Source organism: Macaca fascicularis, chromosome 15 (genome assembly GCF_037993035.2).
Source record: "Macaca fascicularis isolate 582-1 chromosome 15, T2T-MFA8v1.1".
NCBI classification, from domain to species: Eukaryota; Metazoa; Chordata; class Mammalia; order Primates; family Cercopithecidae; genus Macaca; species Macaca fascicularis.
In genome coordinates, this window is record NC_088389.1 from 44,700,769 (window position 1) to 44,715,933 (window position 15,165).

The window sequence follows — 15,165 nt, forward strand, 5'->3', positions numbered from 1 at the left end:
TGGCCTCCCTCCTGCGGTTCGCTGCACAAGCGCAGGACCCGGAGCGGGGAGGGGCGGGCCCTCCAGGCACTCGACACACCCAATTGGCCAGGCCTCAGCGGGTGTGGGCGGGGCTGCGACGGGAGCGGAGGAGTCTTTCGAAGAGAGCCTTCAGGGGGCGTGGCCTGGATTGTGGGGGGGCGGGCCGTGGGGGGAGCTGCTTCCGGGTGAGCCCCCCCGCCCCCCACATGGTCCCTGGGAGACGGGAGCGGGAGACAGCGGTGACAGGCGCAGCGACCGGGAGGCCTTAGGGAGGCAGGTGAGCGGGGGCTGCATGCGGGGAGATGGCGGACTTGGAGGACGGCTCCAGGGCGAGGCGGGGACTGTGGCACCAAGAGTCCCGCGTCCCCAGATTGTGCTGTGCGCCTGAAGCCCTGGCGGTGCAGCCGTGTACGGAGTCCCGTGGAGCGTTTGGTCTAGATTGTTTGGTCTAGATTGTCCCACTGCAGCCGGGGTTGGAGGCCCGGGTTCGGGGCTCCGCGCCTCTTCTCTGGGGTTTAGCCCCTCGGATACCGCCGGGGCAGACTCCATCGATGCAGAGCCCGAGGTGTGGGTGGTGGTTGGTGGTTGGTGGTTGGGGGGCGGGTAGGGAGGTGAAAACACTAACAGCCGTTTTGTACTAAGCATTGCGTGCATTGACCCTTTTTTTAAATTTTATTTTGAGATGGAGTTTCGCGCTTGTTGCCCAGGCTGGAGTGCAATGGCGCGATCTTGGCTCACTGCAATCTCCGCCTCCCGGGTTCAAGCGATTCTCCTGCCTCAGCCTGCCAAGTAGCTGGGATTTCAGGCATGTGCCACCATGCCGGCTAATTTTTGTATTTTTAGTAGAGACAGCGTTTCTCCTTATTGGTTAGGCTGGTGTCGAACTTCCAACCTCAGGTGATTCGCCCGCCTCGGCCTCCCAAAGTGTTGGGATTACAGGCGTGAGCCACCACGCCCGGCCTGACCCATTCATTTCTTACAACAACCCACTGAGGTCGGTTCAAGTCCCCATTACTAAACAAAGAAACGGAGGTCACACAACTAGAAAGCTACAGAACTAGGATTTGTACCCACATCTATCAGACTCCAGAGCCCACACACTTAACCATCCTGCTACCAACAGCAACCAGGTCCAGAGTCAGTTCACCCAAAGCTCTCCACAAGCCCAACATGCTGGGAAACAGATTTGATATCTATCCTTAAAGTATGGAGGTGTCATGGTGGACACTGAGGACCGGGCTGCTGGAGACTTCCCCCAGATCTGCCGCTGACCCACTGCTTGATCCTGGACCTGTGTCTACCCCTCTCTGAGCCCAGTTTCACCCTTGTTTCAATCAGCAAACTTTAAGAAGCCTCTTAGCCAAGATATTCTAGGATTCTGGGAATGGCAGCTTCTCCTTCTACGTCCAGATGGCTAACCCCAGAGAGGGTCAGGCTCTTCAAAACCCCAGGGCAAGGCTGGGTTCTCATTCTTCGCTTTAATCCCTGTGTCTAGCACTTCAGCAGGCCCATAGTAGATATTCAGGAAGTGTGGGTTGGCTAAATGAACACTTCGTCCCTTTTGAGAACTGCTTGACAGCCACTCTCCTGGGCCTTTGTGGGGCTTTGGATTTCTCAGTTCTGGCCACCTTCTACCTAGCTGGCTCTCCTGACTGCCTCCTCCCTGACCAGTGGCAGAGCCTGCCAGGGCTGGCAGCAGGTCCTAATCCTCTGTGCCAGGACCCACAGCCTCTGGAATCCTCAGCATAGTACAACATGCGGGGGTGGGGGGTGGTGTATGAAGCTCTGTCTCAGCCCCTCCTGGTGGCAGCGCTCAGGGCCCAACTTCAGTTACTCCCAGTTTGGGGATGTTGCCTTCCATGGGAGGAGATGCTTTCATATTAAATCTGAAACACTTATTATCCTTCACTGTCCCCTCTTCCATGAAACTACCCTTGACTCAGAGACACAGTCCCTTTCACAGCACCTGGGCCACCCCTCTACTCTGGCAGCTGGATGGTGATTATTTTGTTTTTCCTTCACCACATAACCTGCTGGAAGGCAGAGACTCCACTTCAGAAATCTTGGAAAACCCTGTGGCCCTCAAGGGTTTGAGCGCATATTCCCATCTGGTGTGGTGCAGAAGGTACAGAGCTGTACCAGGACATCTTGTTCCAACCCAGCCCCACTCCTAATAGTAATAAAATTAGCTACATGTTTACTGTGCAGCTACTTGGTGCCAGACACCTACCTCAGCCCTATCAATAATCTCCACAGCCTTGCAAGTTAGAGATATCATGCCTATTTTGTAGATGATGAAACGAACACTGAAAGGTCAATGACTTTGCCCAAAATTACACAGCAGAACATAGACCTTTGTAACTGGGACTGTCTGACCCTGAAACATAGTTCTTTCTGCACTGCCCTATACTCTGCGTCCCAGCAAAGCTAACCTGTCTGATGTGGGTGGACAGAGGTGCTGGACCTCCTGGTGGCTCGCTCCTGTCTTCAGTGTGATGATGTCACAGGAATTTAAGTTGTAGTTTGCAAGCTCACTTGATTTGGGAGAAGTGCCCTCCCAGTCTGTGAAATCCTCCCAAACTCTAAGGGCCTTTTTGCAAAGCAAAACCCATCCTGCATTTGGCGCTGCCAAGTGGAGTGGGAAACTCCACTTATTAAGCGAGTTTAATAACAATGGAATGACTCTATGGTGTAGGTATCAGGGCATTGAAATAGAAGTCAGGAGCTGCAGGGTCAGTTTCTAGCTCTGTATGTCATTCACTGTGATCTCCAACAAGTCCCGTTGACTCTCTATACCCCATTTACCACATTAAAATGTAAGGGACTAAACAGGATTGGCAATTTTCAAGCTTTTAATATTTTCAGCACTGACACCTGTTTCTCAAATCAAATCTCTCTCTGAATCTTAAAATTCAAAAACAGATCAAAGTGAACTGCTATAGTGAGACTGTTCCCTTTACTCTAACCCTGCCCTGGTCTCAGGGGCTCCTAGGCAGCCCTGCCACAGGGTTTCTGCTAAGCAGGAGCCAGTAGTTCCCTCAGCTCCTAAAGGCGATGAGGAGTTGAGGCCAGTGGAATGCAGCTTTGGATTCTAGAAGCCAGAAAACAACAGAAGTTGTTTGTGGGAAGTGAATCAGAGAGATTAGCCCTCTCTTCAACATCTGCCTAGACTCTAGAATGGCATTAAGCAAGTCACTAAACCACTCAGAGCCTCCGCTTCCTTATCACTAAAAGTTAGAACAATTCTTGCAATGAAATGAGATACTACTACGAAGTACCTTAGTGCTGTGCCCAGCACAGAATGAATACACTCAGTATGTTTTCCTTTTGTTTATTCTGTCTCTCCAGCGCCCAAAGCAGAAACAGTATGGGCAAAGAGACGCCTACTGAATCAGGTGTTTATCAGTGTTAAGGAATACAGTGTATAAAACCCAGCATTTGGAGTCCAGAACAAATTCAAATTCTGGCTCAGTCACTAAGTAGCTATGTGGTCTTGGGCAAACTGGGTTACATTTTGGTAATTCTCTCAATATTCAAAAATAGTCTCTCAGCCAGGTGCAGTGGCTCACACCTGTAATCCCAGCACTTTGGGAGGCAGAGGCTGGCGGATCACTTGAAGTCACGAGTTTGAGACCAGCCTGGCCAACATGGCGAAACCCTGTTTGTACTAAAAATACAAAAATTAGCTGGGTATGGTGGCACATACCTGAAGTCTCAGCTACTCGGGAGGCTGAGGCAGGAGAATCACTTGAACCCAGAGGGTGGAGGTTGCAGTGAGCCAAAATCGAACCACTGCACTCCAGCCTGGGTGACAGAGCCGGACTCCATCTCAATTAAAAAAAGAAAAGAAAAGAAAAGAAAAAGAAACTTCTAGCAGACATGAGAGCAAAATCAAGTAGAAAATGGGTACTCAGGACTATCTACTGAGTAATTGTCTGTTTGGAGGTTGAGACATGATTGGGGAGGCCTGGCCTGCCCCTGTGTCAGGTGATGGGGCTGGCCCACCCAGGGGTGTGGCAGCAGGGCTGGCCCCTGTGTGACTTGTGATAACCCCACCCTACCAAGGAGGAAGACCAGATAAAATGGGCCCCTGAGATGGCTGTGGGGAGCCAAAGGGGCCTAAGAGACTATGGGGAGAAGGACAGCCAGTTCCTAGGCAGCCCTGCCCCACTGTTTCTGATAAGCAGGAGGCAGTTGTTCCCTCGGCCTCCTGAAAGCAATGAGGAGTTGAGGCCATGAGAATGTAGCTTTGGATTCCAGAAGTCAAGGGCCTGTTACAAAGGTGGTTTTCTGGGAAGCAAATCAGAGGGATTAGACCTGGCTTCAACATCTGACTTGACTCCAGCCTACCAAAGGATCTCCCAGTTCACCTGGGAGTTAACACGCCAGGGTTCTAGTCCTCTTACTTGCTGTGTGGCTTTGGTTAAGTCCTTGCCCCTCTCTGGACTTTGAGGTCCCATTCATACAAAGTGTAGTTGGACTCAGGCCAGCCAGCCCCCATTTTTGTGGCCCTTTTCCCCAAATCCTTTGGCTATGGGATATTCTCCCGGGCACCTCCAAAAGGAAGTGTCTAAAACAGAGCTCTCCACCTCCTCTCCAAGCCCAGCTCCCCACTGCCCTCTTCCTGCCCTGTCCCTGTCTCCGCTGCCGTCCAGGTCAGGCAGGCAGGCCTAGAGCATCTACCCTGAGACATTGCCTCTTGGCTGCCTTAAGACGCCCCTTCTCTGCCCCCAGCCTCTGCATTCCTCTGCTTCCCGTCTGCTCTGCTCAGCCTGCAGGACTGATGTTCCTAAAGCCAGGTGTCAACCAGGCCACTAACCCTACCCACCGTTCAGAAATCTTCCCACAGCCTCAGCCTGGCCCCCTCTCATCCATCCCCTCCATACACACTTGCCCCAATTGCCTCCTCAGCTCCTCAGAACAGTCCACAGCCATCCTCCTTCCCCACCTTTGCCCCTTTCTTCCCTTCCTAAGGAAATGTTGGCCCCCTTCTCTCCACCAGGCTGAACCCATTCATCCTGCAAAACCAAGTTCAACCCCCTGTCATTTCGTTTGTTTTTTTTTTTTTTTGAGATGGAGTCTCACACTGTCGCCCAGGCTGGAATGCAGTGGTGCACTCTCGGCTCACTGCAACCTCTGCCTCCTGGGTTCAAGTGATTCTCCCGCCTCAGCCTCCAGACTCTGACTACAGATGCATGCCACCACACCCAGCTAATTGTTTTATTTTTATTTTTATTTCCGTTTATTTATTGTGAGATGGAGTTTCTCTCTTGTTGCCCATGCTGAAATGCAATGGTGCCATCTTGGCTCACTGCAATCTCTGCCTCCCAAGTTCAAACGATTCTCCTGCCTCAGCTTCTGAAGTAGCTGGGATTACAGGCATGCGCCACCACACCCGGCTAATTTTTTTTTTTATTTTTAGTGGAGATGGGGTTTCACCATGCCGGTCAGGCTGGTCTCAAACTCCTGACCTCAAATGATCCCCCTGCCTTGGCCTCCCAAAGTGCTGGAATTACAGGCGTGAGCCACCGTGCCTGGCCTAATTTTTGTATTTTTAGTAGAGACAGGGTTTCACCAGATTGGCCAGCCTGGTCTCAAACTCCTGACCTCAAGTGATCCACCCGCCTTGGTCTCCAAAGTGCTGGGATTACAGGTGTGAGCCACCGCACCTGGCCCCTGTCTTCTAATACGCCTCTTCTGACCTCCTCACTCCCACTGGAGCCATGGCTCACTTCTGGTCAGGCTCCATGCACTCAGTCAGCCCTGCCTCGCAGGACTGCAGTACCCACTCAATGAGAAATCACCCGTGAAAATGCCAGGCATGGTCTGGCACACAGTAGGTGCTCAAGAAACAAATGTTAATGCCCCAGCTTCCTTCTGTCTTGTATCCACGAATTTGGCATTTGGGGCATATTTTTGTACTTCACGTAATTAAATATTTACTGTGTGCCAAGGTCAGTGTGTGACAGAGCACTGTGGGGGAGGCAAAAATGAACCAACTCTGGACCTTGCCCTGCAGAAGCTCTGTCTACTGGCACGAGATAAGACAGGTCCGGCCGGGCGCGGTGGCTCAAGCCTGTAATCCCAGCACTTTGGGAGGCCGAGACGGGCGGATCACGAGGTCAGGAGATCGAGACCATCCTGGCTAACACAGTGAAACCCCGTCTCTACTAAAAAATACAAAAAACTAGCCGGGCGAGGTGGCGGGCGCCTGTAGTCCCAGTTACTCGGGAGGCTGAGGCAGGAGAATGGCGTAAACCCGGGAGGCGGAGCTTGCAGTGAGCCGAGATCGCGCCACTGCACTCCAGCCTGGGTGACAGAGCCAGACTCCGTCTCAAAAAAAAAAAAAAAAAAAAAAAGACAGGTCCACAAATAACTTATAGAAGAGAGACTGCAATCTGGACAAGAAAGCCTCAGTGGGAGAGGGAAGGAGAACCCTGTAGATTTGGGTGTGGGGAGAGCACAGCCTTTCAGGTAAAGGGACAAAGTGAGGAAAGCAAGAAGGTGTACTTGTGCTCGTGGAGCCCAGGAAACTCCTTGGGCTAGAAAAGATTTGGTGGCACCCTATACAGTGTATGTATGTGTCTGTCTGTCCATCTGACATGAATGGTACTATTTTCTCCTATTGGTGTGAATTGTACCTAACAAGAAGTCCATGTCCCAAGGTGTTAGCAGTACTTTTCTCTTTTCTTTCTTTCTTTTTTTTTTTTTTTTGAATGAAGTCTTGATCTGTCGCCCAGGCTGGAGTGCAGTGGCACAATCTCGGCTCACTGCAACCTCCTCCTGGGTTCAAGTGGTTCTCCTGCCTCAGCCTCCCCAGTAGCTGGGATTACAGGCACGCACCACCACGCCCAGCTGAATTTTTTTGTATTTTGAGTAGAGGTGGGGTTTCACCATGTTGGCCAGGCTGGTCTCGATTTCCTGACCTCAAGTGATCTGCCCACCTCAGCCTCCTAAAGTGCTGAGATTACAGGCGTGAGCTACCATGCCTGGCCAACAGTACTTTTTCTAGAGGTAGAATTGCAGGGGATTTTTCTCTTTTTGCTTATCTGCACTTTTCTAAAAGTTCTGCCATGAACATGGGCATTTTTTGTGGAATAAACAAAGTTTAAATATTGGCTTCTCAACATGCCCAGCTAGAAAATTATTTTTTTGGCCAGGCACCATGGCTCACGCCTGTAATCCCAACACTTTGGGAGGCCAAGGCAGGGAGATTGCTTGAGCCCAGGAGTTCAAGACCAGCCTGGGCAGCATGGCAAGACCTCCATCTCTACAAAAAATACAAAAATTAGCTGGGTGTTATGGTGCACACCTGTAGTCCCAGCTACTTGGGAGGCTGAGCTGGGAGAAGCAGTTGAGCTCGGGAGGTCAAGGCTGCAGTGAGTCGAGATTGTACCACTGCACTCCAGCCTGGGTGACAGAGACCCTGTCTGAAAAAAAAAAAAAAAAAGAAAGAAAATAATTTTTTTAAAACAGTTGTTGCTTGCTCAGATGTTTACTTTAAAAGATAATAATGAACAGAAAGCAGTCATATAAAATACAAGCCCAAATTTTATATCATTAGATTCTGATTATTATGAAAGTTTCTAAAGACTTACTTTCATTTCTCAACTTACCTTGTTGACCAGCAGGGATTGGTGAACCATGCTGTGAGTAGCATTAGGCTAGAGAGAGGGGAGGCAGGAATCTGGAAGAGCTGTCTTCCAGATGTGACCATCTCCTGAGGACAGGGACCATGTCTCATGTGCTGCCCATCTCACCCCACAGACAGAGCCTGCAGCCAACAACGCCCCAGGAGCCCTCGGTTCCAACCAACTGATGCCCCTGTGCCCACTGGCCCATGCCATGCAGCCCCAGTCCGTTCTGCACAGTGGCTACTTCCACCCACTGCTTCGGGCCTGGCAGACAGCCACCACCACCCTCAATGCCTCCAACCTCATCTACCCCATCTTTGTCACGTGAGTCTCCAGGAATGGGCCAGACCTCTGCTCTGCTGGTTGGGGTTGGGGAGGGAGTGTTGACTGCAGCGGGCATCAGTATTGCTGGGGGTGGCAAAGTGAGCTGTCAGCTTGAAATTCAAGATACTGGAAGCAGCCTACTTGGATTAAGGACAGGAATCTTAGGAACAAAACAAACTTTGAAAGAACTCATTCATCCCATTTGGAAAATTAGAAGAATAACCCTTGCCTGCCATCCTGAGCTCTTGCAATAAGACAGAAGCTGAGAAGGTGCTCTGTAGGTTGTAAAGTGCTATGTACCTGTAAGAGATGGCAATCGTGATTGTTAATGGTAACGCAGACATTTACTGAGTACTTACTCTGTACCAGGTACTACACTAAGCACCCACACACATGATCTCATTCAATTCTGAGAGCATTTGTATGAAGAAGGAGTAGCTATCCTCTAGAACATCAGCTCCTTGAGGGCGGGGATGTTTGTCTATTTTGTTCACTTTTGTATCATCAGGGCCTAGAACAGTACTTGGCACATAATAAGTACTCAATAAATATTTGTTGAATGAATGAATTAACCACGCATGATAGACATGAAGACCTAAGTCTCCAAGAGATGATAGAACTTGGCCACGGTCACCCAGGCAGTGAGTGGCTGGGATAAGAAGCAAGGACCTGCCAAATTCAGAGTCCAAGTTCTTAACCACTTAATTCTTTCCTGTAATTACCATTCTTTTAGTACAGTTGCTACTGTTGTCACTGTTATTTTTGTTGTTCCTATTATTATTTCAGGCCCTGGGCTTGACCAGGCAGGGAAGCCAGACACTGGATCCCACCCTCCTCCCACCATCTCCACTGCCATATTTCTTCCCTGCTTCCCAACCATCCCTCTCAGTTGCCCCCTCACCACTGGCCCTTCCCACAGCCACCAATCCATATCCCACCCCCACTCTTGCAGGGATGTTCCTGATGACATACAGCCTATCGCCAGCCTCCCAGGAGTGGCCAGGTAGGAGACATGGAGTTGGGGGGCCAGGGGGTGGTGGAGGGAAAGATTCCACAGGTGGAAGTGCCCGGAGGTAAAAGCAGACCTAGGAAGTAGAAGATGCGGACAGGCAGACATCAGCTCAGTAGAGGGAAGGGTTTCCCGGGGCCAGAGCTGTTCTACAGTGGGAGGGGCAGCCCTATAAAGTAATGTGCTACCCATCACCAGAGGCGTCGCGGCAGAGGCTGTTGCAGAAGGGATCTGAACTGCAGATGGGAGTTCAATAAGAGGGCCTTGGAGGAGCCTTCCACAGCCGAATTCCAGAAGAGCTCTGCTACTCAGGGCCTCGGTCTTCCCTCCTATTTAGTGGACGTGTCCCTGCCCCTTCCTGTCCTGGGGGCTTGAACCCTCCTGGTGCCATATGCAGCTTGGTTTCTAACAGAGGCACAGTGTGGTGGAGTCCAGAGGACCTTTGCCTGGGACCTGCCTTCCTTCAACCCCTCTACCCACCCCCACACAGGTATGGTGTGAACCGGCTGGAAGAGATGCTGAGGCCCTTGGTGGAAGAGGGCCTACGCTGTGTCTTGATCTTTGGCATCCCCAGCAGAGTTCCCAAGGTGAAGAATCAAAGGAAGGGCTAAGAAGGGAGGTTGCGCTCACACCCATAATCCCAGCACTTTGGGAGGCCAAAGCGGTTGGATCACTTGAGCCCAGGATTTTGAGACCAGCCTGGGCAACATGGCAAAATCCCATCTTTACAAAAAAATACAAAAGTTAGCTGGGTGTGGTGGTGCGTGCCTGTACTCCCAGCTACTCAGGAGGTGGAGAGGTGGGAGGATCGCTTGAGCCCAGAAAGACGAAGCTGCAGTGAGCCAAGATCGCGCCAGTGCACTCTAGCCTGGGTGACAGAGCAAGACCATCTCCGAAAAAAACAAACCAGAAAAAGGAAGGGAGGTTGGGCGAGGGTGAGCTGAGGGTCCACACTGACCGCTTCCTTACTCCCATATGATGCTGGCCCTGGGGCCACAGGTAAATGGACATGGTCCCTGCCCTTAAGTCAGCACCCAAGTAGGGTCAGTCCTCTGTGCTTCCTTATCCAGGGGCTGTGACGATGAAGGAAGGAGAGGGCCAGGGCTGTGCTCTGTGATGGCTGCCATCCTGCCTTCCGAAGCAACATGTAACAGATACACTGCTTTGTCCCTCCCCTGCCCCTAGGACGAGCGGGGTTCCGCAGCTGACTCCGAGGAGTCCCCAGCTATTGAGGCAATCCATCTGTTGAGGAAGACCTTCCCCAACCTCCTGGTGGCCTGTGACATCTGCCTATGTCCCTACACCTCCCATGGTCACTGCGGTGAGCTCCCTTCCTCCAGCCCTGCTGGCACCCACACTCCCACTGCCCACTTCTCACCAGCGTGGGGACAGGCCAGGGCCCAAAGTGCTCCTTAAAACCCAGTCATCTCTCCTGCAGGGCTCCTGAGTGAAAACGGAGCATTCCGGGCTGAGGAGAGCCGCCAGCGGCTAGCTGAGGTAGCACTGGCATATGCCAAGGCAGGTGAGTGAACCACCAGCAGGGATGGGTACCTCTGGGTCAGGGAGGTCGCAGAGTGGCTAGGACGGTCCCAGAATTCTGAAGGCCACCCTCTGCCCCACAGGATGTCAGGTGGTAGCCCCGTCAGACATGATGGATGGACGTGTGGAAGCCATCAAGGAGGCCCTGATGGCACATGGACTTGGCAACAGGGTAAGGGCAGGGAGCGCAGCACGGGGTCGGGAGGAGAGAGTCTGCACCAGCCCTGCCCCCGTGTCTGCTAAGAATCACAGAACTGCCGGGAGCAGTGGCTCACGCCTATAATCCCAGCACTCTGGGAGGCTGTGACAGGTGGATCACTTGAGGTCAGGAGTTCAAGACCAGCCAGGCCAACATGGTGAAACCCCGTCTCTACTAAAAACACAAAAATTAGCTGAGCGTGGTGGCAGGTGCCTGTAATCCCAGCTACTCGGGAGGCTGAGGCAGGAGAATGGCTTGAACCCAGGAGGTGGAGGTTGCAGTGAACTGAGATCATGCCACTGCACTCCAGCCTGGGCAACAGAGCTAGACTCTATCTCAAAAAAAAAAAAAAAGAATCACAGAACTGAAGACAGTGCTGGATGAGGTTTTGGGGAACCATGTCAACCTCTGGGCCTCTGATGGGGAAATCAAGCCCAGCACTCCAACAGGACCAGAACACAGGCACTCTCCCTCCCAGCCTAGGTTCTTTCTCTCCCTGCCATATCACCCTGGGACACCTGGCAAGGGCTGACTAAGCCAAGATCCCCATTGTCTCCCCATAGGTATCAGTGATGAGCTACAGTGCCAAGTTTGCTTCCTGTTTCTATGGCCCTTTCCGGTGAGCAGGGGTGGGCGGGGTGAGCAGGGGTGGGCGGGGTGGGCAGGGGTCTGCTGTTAAATCCCTGCCCATTTGGCCCAAAGCTGGAGCCCACCCGGATGACTCTGTTTTGCAGGGACGCAGCTCAGTCAAGCCCAGCTTTTGGGGACCGCCGCTGCTACCAGCTGCCCCCTGGAGCACGAGGCCTGGCCCTCCGAGCTGTGGTGAGTCACTAGGACTTGAGCCCCACCCTCAGCCCCTCCCAGACACCGCCCACACTCGACCCTCATCTCTTAGGACCGGGATGTACGGGAAGGAGCTGACGTACTCATGGTGAAGCCGGGAATGCCCTACTTGGACATCGTGCGGGAGGTAAAGGACAAGGTGAGCGCAGGTCCGAGGCAAAGGGGGCTCAGAGGGCTGGGACAGAGTTTTCCACAGACTCTGGAATCTCAGTGTTGGAAGCAGTCTGCCCTTGAGCAGAAATCCTCTCCTCCCCATCCCTGCCCAGGAACCACCATGGCCTTCTGTGTCAGGGCTTGCAGGAGCCTCAAACAGCCCTGCTTTAACAGTTCAAGAGTGGGCCAGGCTGCTGGCTGCAGTAACCCAGGACACGGGGCTCAAGATGGTCACAGATTGAGCAGGGGGAAGGGACGCTCCCAGAGCCACATTAACCCTCCATTTCAGCCTGTCTCCCTGTCTGCTTCCCTGCAGCACCCCGACCTCCCTCTCGCCGTGTACCATGTCTCTGGAGAGTTTGCCATGCTGTGGCACGGAGCCCAGGCTGGGGCATTTGATCTCAAGGCTGCCGTACTGGAGGCCATGACTGCCTTCCGCAGAGCAGGTAGGCAGGCAGGGGTTGGGTGTTTTGACCTGTGCCACAGGGACTGATAAGCACTCTGCCTAGATCAAGGAACGAAGTCCTGAGAGCTTGGAGTCTTATTTCGGGAATTACTAGTGATCTAAACAGACACACATTGAGGAAGAGATATGGAACTGCAGCATAGAACATGACATGGTGAAGCAAGCAGAGCCCTTCATTCATTTTTGGTTGTGAGAATGTGGGCAAGCCACTTCTTAGAACCTCAGTGTCCTCACCCATAACTGGATAACTGGGGACAAGATACCTGGTGCGTGATTGTCCTGAGGATTAAATGAGGTAGTATCACTCCATAAAGGGGGCTCATTTTGTTAGAACTGTACACCAGCACAGGAAGGGAACTTGCATCTTACCTATATCCTTCACTGTGCATATTATTCTTTGGTAAACTGAGGTCCCAAGAGAGAAAATGACTTGCCCAAGAAATACAGCTGCCCAAAGCTGGACTCCGTCTCATGTGGTGTGCCCACAGGCTGTGCCTCTTCATGGTAGCCTTCTTCCCCGCCTGGCCTTCCCATCCCAGAAGGTGTGCTCGGAGCTGATCACCGTCCCCCGCAACTTTCCGCATCTCTCCCAACACAGGTGCTGACATCATCATCACCTACTACACACCCCAGCTGCTGCAGTGGCTGAAGAAGGAATGACGGAGACAGTGCAGGCCTGAGAACTAGAACTTTAAAACTAAAGAACTTTAGAACTAAAACTTTAAAACGTTCCCGGGGCCTCAGAGAAGTGAAAACCAAAGTAAATCCTGCTTTTAGAACTGTGCCCTCGTGCCCTCTTCCTGCTCACATGCTGGCGGGGCCCAGCAGCCCTGGGTGGTTTTGCCAGCATGCTGACTCTTGGAACTCGCAGCTGCATCCTATGAGCTCTCCCAAGCTTCCCCGCCCCTCGCCTGGGTCAGCCATGAGGCTCACCTTTGCCACCCTCAGCTCTTTCCTCTGGTGTGGCTTCAGCTTGAAAGCAACCTGGAATCGGGGGCACAGGCTTTGGGGCATGGCTGGGAGAGAGTCTTGGAGCATTAGGGGAAGAGGAGAGCAGAGGGATCTCGGGGCCTGAGAAGCCTTGGAACGCTTCTGGCAGCAGAGCTGGGTGTGGGAATGAGGCCTAGCTCGATATCCCTGGGTTAGAGTTGAAATTTGCTGCAATTCCACTGGAAGGCATTTCCCACACAGGCCAGAGGTTGCCAGGCTGCCTGAGGTCTCCTGTTCTACTCTGAACCATAAACCCAGAGAAGAATTACTCATTAAGCAGCAGAAATACTGCCTGAGGATCAAAACTCAGAGGCAAAGAGGGAGTTCCTGACTGCTGGAGATGCCACCACCACAAATACTTTTTATTCAAGAGATACTTCTTGAGAATCTCTGCTCTGTTCCTAGGTTCAGTGCTGGGTCCTGGGAATACAGCAGGACAGACCTCAGCTTGTCTCTTCATAGAAATTATACAAAGAGAATAGGGGAGACAGCTAAAAAGAAAACAAAGAAATAAAGCAGTTACAAAGTTGTGATAAGTGCTCTGAAGGAAATAAGGGGTCTGAGACAAAGAACAACAGGGCGGGGGCCTCTCTTGAAACGGTAGTTGGGAAGGAGGCAGACATGCACCGGTGATGTGGTGACAGGTGCTGTGAAGGAAGTCACCAGGACTTGACCTGCTTTGAAGGATCAGAAAATACTGCCCTGAAGTACTGACATTTGAGCCTAGACCTGAAGGGTGAGCCGTCAAGCTAAGACATAATTGGAGAAGAACGTTACAGGGAGAGGGAGGAGTTGTGCAAAGGCCCTGGGGCTCCTAGCTGGAGGAATGCAAGGCTAGCCTGTCTGGAGCACTGAGAGGATGGCCTGAACTGAGTGGAGACAGACCAAGACCAAACCATGCAGAGATCAAGGGCCACATTCACCTTTTCAGAGTGACTCAATCAAATTTTGCAGTTTGTAAAAGTATTTTAACAGTCCTGTGGCAAAGTGGAAATGAAAAGTCTTGATGGCATGGACTGGAGCGGGGACAGTGGGGATGGAAAAAGGGGAATGGATTGTGGATGTGTTTAGAAGGTAGATTAGATGCGAGGGATGAATCTGGCTTGATCTTCTGGGTGGCTGATGGGCCATTTACTGAGCTGGGGCAGCCTGGAAGAGGAACAGAAGCAGGGTCAGGGTGGAGGGAGAATACTAAACTTAGCTTGAGACATTTTGCAACGAGGAAGCTATATCTAGAGAGCGTATGGGACTCACCTAAGGCCACTCAACAAGTGTGTGTCAGAACTGGGTTAGAACCACCCAGAAAACAGCCAAGCTGGGATCTGAACCCATGTAGTCCAACTCCAAGGCCTCTGCCCCTAACCACTGTGCCATACCACCTCCCAATAATCAGCAGCAAAAGTATGGGTCTTACAATGTTATAGAGATACCCCTCCACTTATGTGATGGGTTTGCATCCTGATAAACCCATCATAAGTTGAAAATATGATCATAAGTCAAAAATGCATTTAACCTACCAAACATCATAGCTTAGCTTAGCTTAGCCTGCCTTAAACATGCTCAGAACACTTACATTAGCCTACAGTGGCCAAAACTATCCAACACAAAATCTATATTGTAATAAAGTTATAAAGAATTTTGAATCAAAATTCAGTATTTGAAGTACAGTTTCTACTGAATGTCTTGTTTTTTTTTTTTGACGCGGAGTCTTGCTCTGTGCCCCAGGCTGGAGTGCAGTGGCGCGATCTCGGCTCACTGCAAGCTCCGCTCCCCCGGGTTCACGCCATTCTCCTGCCTCAGCCTCCCGAGTAGCTGGGACTACAGGCGCCCGCCACCTCGCCCGGCTAATTTTCTTGTATTTTTAGTAGAGACGGGGTTTCACCGTGTTAGCCAGGATGGTCTCGATCTTCTGACCTCATGATCCGCCCGTCTTGGCCTCCCAAAGTGCTGGGATTACAGGCTTAAGCCACCGCGCCCGGCCTGAATG

At 51.8% G+C, this 15,165-nt stretch overlaps 1 protein-coding gene across 3 annotated transcripts; it reads left to right on the top strand.

Annotated features, from left to right (window-relative positions):
* The first annotated feature begins 225 nt into the window (after positions 1–225).
* On the top strand, positions 226–14,827 carry ALAD (aminolevulinate dehydratase). 3 transcript variants are annotated; one of them, XM_065530184.2, is made up of 13 exons: positions 226–298; positions 7,789–7,979; positions 8,766–8,982; positions 9,479–9,575; positions 10,174–10,309; positions 10,427–10,510; positions 10,611–10,699; positions 11,290–11,345; positions 11,461–11,548; positions 11,622–11,708; positions 12,039–12,168; positions 12,787–12,875; positions 12,906–12,970. In XM_065530184.2, exons 2-12 carry the CDS (start codon positions 7,862–7,864, stop codon positions 12,846–12,848), a joined length of 1,164 nt encoding a protein of 387 aa, XP_065386256.1. In that variant the 5' UTR covers positions 226–298; positions 7,789–7,861; the 3' UTR covers positions 12,849–12,875; positions 12,906–12,970. The 3 variants fall into 3 exon arrangements, with proteins under 3 accessions (XP_065386256.1, XP_045229609.1, XP_045229610.1); XM_045373674.3 differs by having other exon boundaries at positions 12,787–14,827; XM_045373675.3 differs by having other exon boundaries at positions 8,932–8,982; positions 12,787–14,827.
* Positions 14,828–15,165: the final 338 nt, after the last annotated feature.